Source organism: Platichthys flesus, chromosome 9 (assembly GCF_949316205.1).
Source record: "Platichthys flesus chromosome 9, fPlaFle2.1, whole genome shotgun sequence".
Taxonomy (NCBI): Eukaryota; Metazoa; Chordata; class Actinopteri; order Pleuronectiformes; family Pleuronectidae; genus Platichthys; species Platichthys flesus.
This window is the reverse complement of record NC_084953.1, coordinates 3260790-3269033: the sequence shown is the minus strand read 5'-3', so window position 1 is coordinate 3269033 and position 8244 is coordinate 3260790. Positions and strand designations below refer to the sequence as shown.

The 8244-nt window shown below is 43.6% G+C and overlaps 1 protein-coding gene across 1 annotated transcript; it reads right to left on the bottom strand.

The window, feature by feature from the left end:
• Positions 1 to 1047: 1047 nt before the first annotated feature.
• On the bottom strand, positions 1048 to 7962 carry LOC133960972 (regulator of G-protein signaling 1-like). Its single transcript, XM_062395867.1, has 5 exons — positions 7864 to 7962; positions 4497 to 4557; positions 4272 to 4333; positions 2180 to 2346; positions 1048 to 1935 (listed from the first exon to the last, which is right to left on the bottom strand). Coding segments are annotated over exons 2-5 (399 nt in total). The 5' UTR covers positions 4499 to 4557; positions 7864 to 7962; the 3' UTR covers positions 1048 to 1767.
• Between the last annotated feature and the right edge of the window lie 282 nt (positions 7963 to 8244).

The window sequence follows — 8244 nt, the reverse complement described above, 5'->3', positions numbered from 1 at the left end:
TCCCTCCAATGTTTGTGCTCAGACCTAATTCCCTTCGTTACTCCTTCCTTCCCTCTCCGTCTCCTTCTGCCTCTGCTAATACCCTCACCTCACACACCTCCCGTCTCGTTCCATCTCATTGTCCCTCTCTACAAATCCTTCCTTTTCTCATTACTGACTCCCTCCTTTCCCTCATCTTTCCACTCTTAACACTCCTGCTTCCCTGCCTGGATTATTATTTGTCCTCTCTTTCCCTCTCTCTGGTTATTTTCATCCAACGTCTGCAGCCATTTTTCAAATCACAGACTTTTATACTTATCTCCCAACTTCTTGACCTTCTCTGTCCGATTTTATCCTATCGTATCCTACCTTACCCAACCCTATGTCCTATTATCCCTTCCCCTACCCTATGTCCTATCCTACCTTACCTGACCCTATGTCCTATTAACCCTTCCCCTACCCTATGTCCTATCCTACCTTACCTGACCCTATGTCCTATCCTACCCTATGTCCTATCCTACCTTACCTGACCCTATGTCCTATTATCCCTTCCCCTACCCTATGTCCTATCCTACCTTACCCAACCCTATGTCCTATCCTACCTTACCTGACCCTATGTCCTATTATCCCTATGTCGTACCCTATCCTACCTATTGTATCACATCCTAAGCTATCCATGTCCTATAACCTATGTCCTATCCTACTTTATCCAACATGTATGTCCTATCCTATGTCATACCCTCCTACCGAATGTCATAACCTATTATATCCCACCCTAACTTACCCTATGCTTTATCCTAACCCGAACCCTCCTGGCTGTGAACCTAAAACATTCAAAATATTACAAATCATTACTCAAAACATCAGAACTACTTTTAATGTGTGATTAAGGATTGTGATTATTAGGATCATTAGTAAATACAGACGAAGATCTAATTCCTGATCGTTGAGAAATTTCGGTGGGATTTTTCCTGAGGTTTCTATCAGTTGCTCATAAATTGAGACACAACACTGACACACACACACACACATACTCATAAAATGATCATAATAACCAACCACAGCCGCTGTAGTTCCGGTCCAACAACCACAAAACACCACAGTTTTAATTGAAGTATTAAACTGGAACAAAAAAGCTAAACAGCAGGCAGCGAGAAATTCTGTACAGTTGCCGTTATCGTTCTGTTGTGTAATATGAATCCAACAAAATTAGACTTAATACACTGCTGGTAACAGATAATAACAGTTTTTGGTCTTTATCAAAACAGAACATCTTATTTAAAAGGTTAAATGATAGTGAATTACAAAAAAAATTAATACCATATCTTTTAGGAATACTTTATATTAGGCAAACGACAATATTTCATATTCATTCGTTTTTGTGCTTGAAAACCAGGACACGATATTTTGAAAACAGGCTCCTCAGAAATTCCACACTCCACAGTCTGACTAATTCAACGGTATCAATTACACACTTTTCACCCCCGATACTCGTCTTTCCAAACAAACACATCTTTTCAGAACTTCATGTCGTCTTTTGGCTGAATTACAGAACTTTCCTTATGCTACACAAAGCAGTCAGAGCCAGAGCCAGAACTTGAAGAAGCTGCTTAATACATCATTTCGATAACGTTTGGCTGCAAGATGCCGTCGGCCCTCGTGCCGGCTGCCGCGTCTCTGTGTTCTCTTCTTCCTCCCGTCACAGACGAGCCTCTTTGTTTAAACCTGAATTCTAAGGAGCGCAGTGCAGAGTCAATCATCCGAGCGCTTCATTCCCTCCAGCTGCTTTCACTGCTGCTCCAGGAGAGCTTGGTAGATGTCTGATTTGAGAAACCGTGGATAACAGTCGTTTTCCATCAGCCTGTATATCATCCTCTGCGCCCTGTCGAAGCAAGCCGGCCCCGGCAGGGAGAGGTTCTCGCTGATTTCCTCTCGCGTGGCACAGTCAATGTTTATCTGTGTTCAGAAAACAGCAACTTTTTATTTCACCCATGAGTTGTTTCTGTCTGGAGATGTGTTTTCTAACAATATGAGAAAGTGCTGCATGCGGAAACAAGGGAAAGTGAAAACCTGTGTACGCCTGAGCAGAGAAAGCAAAAGGTGGCTCGTAAACACGGATGTAGCTCATAGAGGGAGAGAGTTGATTTAAAATGACACAGGTCTGACTTCTTTCATATCCCTGGGTGTTCCAGAGCCTCACCTGTCTCAGAGCGTCCACCTGCACGAACTCGGTGTAGATCCTCTTGGCAGCTTCTGTCGTTTCGGCCTCGCTGGTTATTTTCTTGTAGCGCTCACAGGCCCGCCAAAATAAAAGGTTCTCCTCGCTGTACTCTGTCCGCAGGAAGTCTTCAAATACAAGCTGGCCCGCTGCACAGACACACACACACACACACACACACACACACACACACACACACACACACCTTGAAACCGGGGCAGTTTCATTTCAAACATTCAGCAGAGGTTAAATTATTCTGGATTAATTGACCTGGTTCCTTTCACATAATCCTCGCTTTTTGTCTAGCAAGCAACAAAACAAACAACGAGGACAGAAAGGGAAGAAGACAGATTTGTAATGACACTACAAACAACTCTTAGTGTCATCCCAACCACTCTAAGTACATTTGTTTATTTGTATGTATGCACATTTCACAGGAAATTCAAAGGGCTTCACATAAAGTGTCAAAGTCATCGTGACAAACTGTGAAAGCAAAATGAGACAATAGAAAAAAAGAGAGACAAGAGGTTGGAGAATAAAAAAATATATATACTTCACTGTAAACATCAACCATTCATCTTCACCTCTTAATTTCTAGGGGCTGTTGAGGGGGGGGGGGGGGGGGGGGGGTGGGGGGGCTGGAGCAAATCCAAAGAGTGTATATAAATACAGACACTCTATTTCTCACTTGATTTATAACGTCAGTAAACCTTTTTACTTCCTAGACACGGCATAATTCTTATTTTGTAAATTATGGTCCCATCTAGAGTCGAATGGACCATAAAGCACCGGGTCCATTTGGGTGTGCACTCTCCTGTGATTGACAGCTGGTTGTGCCCAATAAGTACAGGGCGCATGTGCTGGCAGTGTCAGTTGACCTGTGGCGATAGGAGGCGGGGTCAAGCAATTAAGAGTTTCCATCAGATCTATTTCTGGAGAAGCTGAACCCAGAACCTCTTTTGCAGACTTATTTTTTTCTTAATACTTACTCTGGGTATTTTAAATCGCCAGAGCCACGAGCCTGAGTTAAATGGGATTCAGTTATCTCTCCCGCTCACATTCTCTCTCCTCCTCGCCCTCGTTAGCTCAAAGAAGTCCTCGAACAAAGCGACCACGCAGCAAACCACCAGGTTGTTGTGACGCGTGTCTGGAGGCCTGTTAACTTCACCACCCTCCACGCCGCCCCCCCCCGGCTGTCCCGACGTGCACCGCCTCCTCACGCACCTCCTTATCTCCTCCTCGCACCCCTCACCTTTGTCACAGGCCTGTTCACGGCGCTGTGATTGCAGCGGCAGGTGTAAAATACTTAGCACGTCTTCTGGGAGCACAATCCAAACAGCTAACTGTGTTATTCACACAAAGTGTTTTACATAAATCACAGCCGGCGCTCTGACAGTAATTGACAGGAAACAAAATATGTCCAGAGAGCGCGGCGAATCACTCCGGCTGCGCACCTGAGCCCTCAATCATCACAGACTCTTTAAAAATCACACAAGATGTAAAGCTAAATGCCGTCAGATTGCATCTGCCACATGCACGACTATTTATCCCCCACACACACACACACACACACACACACACACATCAACTGTTTACCAATTTGTCATTTGTGACGGCGCATTTCTAACAAAGGGGGAAATGGAGCGAGTGGGGGAGCAGGGGAGAATTTATCTTCCGCGGAGGACAGTTAATCTTGATGCTGGAGACAGCGGGACTGAAATATTACAGATCAGCTGAATTCGTTTGAGCAAAGTAATGAGAGAAGAGAGGCGGCGGGAGGAGAGGAAGAGGACCCATCTGTCCCGTTAGTCTTTTTCAAATAGAGGCAGGGGACGTGGTCAGGTGGATGCTGGAGATATAAATGAAAAGGAGCAGAGTCAACTCTCCTTTAAATATATCTCAGAACGGATTGGATGAAGCTGAAGGAAGAATTAAACTCTGTCCTCCTAAAGAATCCTGAGGGTGATTCAAGATAGAGAGAGAGGGGGGGGGTGAGAGAGAGAGAAAGAGAGAGAGAGAGAGAGAGAGAGAGAGAGAGAGAGAGAGAGAGAGAGAGAGAGAGAGAGAGTCTTACTTTTACACTCCAGAAGCTGGTCCAGCGACTCCGCCCACACCGTGACATCATTGACTGGAGCCCTGCAAGTGTCAGAAAAGTGTAATATTATAAAAAAGTATATTGTTGCTTATTTTTAAATGTTAATCTGTAAATCACATCAGATCCATCGCTTGTAAATAAAGATGGACGACATGACAGCTTCTACAAGTGACATCTAGAGGATTGGAATTAATGAAAACTCACATATCGGCTCGAACTGGAACACAAGGTATCAGCCGTCAGTGAGTTCCCCCCCCGACGACACCTACAACAAAACAAATTTTTTTCAGACGGGTTCTTCTGTACACGTGCACATACACGTGCACACACGTACAGACACGTGCATACACACTCAGTCACAACACACACACAATCACAGACAAATACTTCTACTGCATGATTTCTGTATTTGTGTGTGGTGCTTACTGAGCTGAGAGCTCACCTGCACATTTGTATTTAACTTCTTTATTTTTGTTTTTGTATTCCTTGGTTATTGTATTCAATTTTTTAAGTTTCAAGATATTGTTTGTAAAGTAAATCAAATCAATATCTTTTATTTTCCCAAATAAAAATGTCTGCATTTAACAGATCATCACAATGCTCCTGCTCCTCTTTTCTCCACAAAGCATTTTAGCATTTTTATTCATTTGAAGTGAAAAGTTGGTGGAAAGTTAAAAATATAGTGAAATCTTGTCCTTTTAGCGTTAAAAGTATAAAGTTAAAGACAAATAAATCACTTTTTATCAAGGTCTTTGGTTACTTCTCAAAGTCACATGTACTTAAACGTTCGCCTGTTCTTCTCTCTGAGACGATTCATATTCTGTGGGACTCACTGAAGCCGCTGTGGGGATTGGCTTCACTAAACTAAGCTGAAAGTCCTATTTCTGTAAATCTAATTGTACCGACGAGTTAGATTTATGTCAACATGGCAGCGAACTGGCTGCCTCGTCCTCCCATTACTTCACTCGTTGGAGAATCCTTAAGTAGATGGAACTTTAATGGTCCCAGTGGGTAAAAGTGGGTCGTTGTAGCAGCAGCAGAGATAAAAAACCAAGATAAGAATAAGTCTGAGACGTGAATGTAAAACGAGGAATTACAGGTGAACGAGATTAAACGTGGACGCAAATAATAAATAGGGAACCGGCATCTGCAGCGACAGGCTCTCAGGATGGAGAGATGTGAGCAATGGATGAGAGATACTGAGCAGGTTATGTCTACGGCATTTATATCAACATGCATTGTAAACATGCAGGTGCTGCAGCTTCTGTGTAGATAGAGACGTTTGTTGTTGTCATCTCTAAAGTTGTGACTCATCCCAAGAAATCTGTTGAATGCACATTCTTTATAGTTTTGAGTCGGCTGCATATAGATGGATTTCATAAGAAGGAAAGTTTAAGGAATTAACTTTTTACAGCATTGTGTTTGGCAGCAATCATCTAACGAACACAAAAAATATTAATTACATTGTTATAATGCACTTTTAGAGCATAAACAGCTGCTGATGCTGCTTTACAATTGAAAAACATTAACAGAGCAAGTATTTTCATGATGTGAAGCAGCATGGGGTGGATGGATGGACTTTACTGAAGTCTATCTTAGACTTCAGTAAGATAGAGATCTATAGATAGAGAGCAGGAGAGAGAGAAAGCAATCATGGGATTTGCAAGCAGTGCTGATAAAAATCGACATGATGAGACACAATCATTATTCATGTTACGCAATGAATAATCAGGTTCCGGAATGAGAGACCAGTACAAACAGAGCAGGGAGGAAACAGCCCACTGGTTACCAGCGTGTTTTTCACTTTCGTAATACGTCGTTTTGCCCCAGAAGTCACAGCAGAGAAGTGGAAATCCACGGGTGAAGCGGATGTGTCTCAATAAAAAAGGGCGATTAAATGAAATTGAACTAATTAAACTGGGGATTTCTCTGGGTTTGAAGTGCTGGAATCTTTAAAAAGTTAAAAAGTTATTTCTAACACTTCGTGGAAGCTTGTTCTGAATCTTTGGTGCTAAACTATAGAAAAGCTGCCTCCTCATCTTCTTCAGGTTTGATTTTTGGAACGTTCAGTAAACCAGCACCGAGCACCGCTGGTTGTGTGGAGGTGTTGTCACAAGAAATATCACAAAACCACAGCTGCTCTTCCCGCTGCTTGTCCCAACTCAGCAGTGAGGAGCGATGTGGGTGCAGCCGAGCACCACTTACCTGTAAGGAAGTAACACTACCGTTGTGTCTCCTTGTTTATTTCTTCACCACAATCAGACAATTACACACATTTATAAGTTGTTGGTGGTATAAAGCCACATAATGTACTTTGTGCTTCCATTAGCTCAACCAGGTTTCAACAGGCTCGTTTTTTAAAGGCTTGTCACGGAGCCAGATCTGGACTGACCCCCCCCGCCCCCCCGACCCGTCATCAGAACGACAGACGGCTCCGGGCAGAACCGTCCATCAAGATCAGCTGTGAGAGGCGAGTGTGACAGCCCTGACTGAGAGCAGCAGGGTCTGAGGGTGTGAGGACACACACACACACACACGTCTCAGGGATAGAACACATCTGAGCAGAGCTTACACACACACACGTGAGTTCAGGGCAAACACAAACTGCGAGAAACTGTGTCTTATCAAATTCTTGAGAACTGAGTGTCATAGATTGGTGTTCATGTTTGTCTTGTTCTCTTGCTAAAAGCTATATGTAGTGTAGTGACATGGTCGGTGTGGCTTTTAACGTTAATGCTAACAACCGCTACGCTGCTAGCAATACTATTTTGAGAAGTCTATTCCGAAAGTGTGTTTTTAGATACTTGAGTTTAAGGACATTCATTTTGTAGAAGTCCTTTGAACAAGGACTGAGCCAACTGTCCTCGATGAATTAAAACCAACCATGAGGATTCCTCAAAAGAGTTTATTATCTGCTTTAAAAAACATAAACCAGAATCCAATTGTTCCAAAGTTGAACAAAGCTGGATGAAACCTCTTCCACAGAAACTTCTGATGGCTTCGGCAGCGCAGCCTTCAACTCTACTTTTAAGCCTTGTGTTATCACAGAGTCCCTCAAAAGTGCGGGACAAGGCATCAGAAGAAAGACCTAATGCAGCCGCTGTCTCTTTGCTTGTCCTTTTATGATTGCATCATATAGAAGCACAGAGAAGAAGAAGAAAAATAATTCATAGCCGAAAATAATGCTCGCTCCTCTTTGGACCTTTTTCATGTTTTCTCAGGGATGGAAGAGAGAGAGAGAGCGAGCTGCCGGCTCACAGAGCGACACACAAACACACGTAGGGGAGAAACTTTCAACACAAAGTGCACGGATCACAGGAGTCCCATCAGAAACACTTGCACACAAACTCGGCAGATGAGAGGGAAACCGGCCGCAGAACATACGCCAGCTTTATTCTAGCAACATGCCTTGTGGCGTGGGCGAGATCAGAGAGAGAGAGAGAGGGAGAGAGAGAGAGAGAGAGAGAGAGAGAGAGTCATTACCGAGGAACAAGGCAGAGCAGAGGGTTAAACATTCAAAACGCTCAGTGCCACCAGTCCATCCAACATGTTCTCAAGAGCTCATACTTACAACATGTGTGTCCCGCTGCCAAAAAAGACTGGAGGAGGTTTCGAAACTCCAGAGTTGTTGTGGGAATCTCTGCTCGACAACACGCAGCCGACCCTTTATTTTCTCGAGCTTCCCTCTCCTTGACTAACCCTGCAGGTACAAGCCCGAGCATGTCGAGCTGCAGCGCAGGGCCGGCCCCGGGGTTAGCTCCAGTGTCAGCTCTCGCTCTTCTACTTTTTAAAACCTTAAACTTCCACAAACACAAAAACATTTTACTGCAGCTTTTTGGGCTGTAAAGATTAAACCCTCCTAATTTGCTGTTTTTCAGTTTTTCTTAGAGACCACACGAAACGTCACGAGGGTTTAAACCTCTGGTGCTTCGAGCAAATCATCGGTTTACAA

Bases quoted from the DNA above. Each gene is read 5' to 3' on its own strand.
- LOC133960972 (XM_062395867.1), bottom strand. The intron at 2,347-4,271 runs GTAAGACTCTCT...GTGTCTGTGCAG, and splicing joins CCAGCTTCTGGAGTGTAAAA to CGGGCCAGCTTGTATTTGAA. The intron at 1,936-2,179 runs GTGAGGCTCTGG...TTCTGAACACAG, and splicing joins AGGTGGACGCTCTGAGACAG to ATAAACATTGACTGTGCCAC.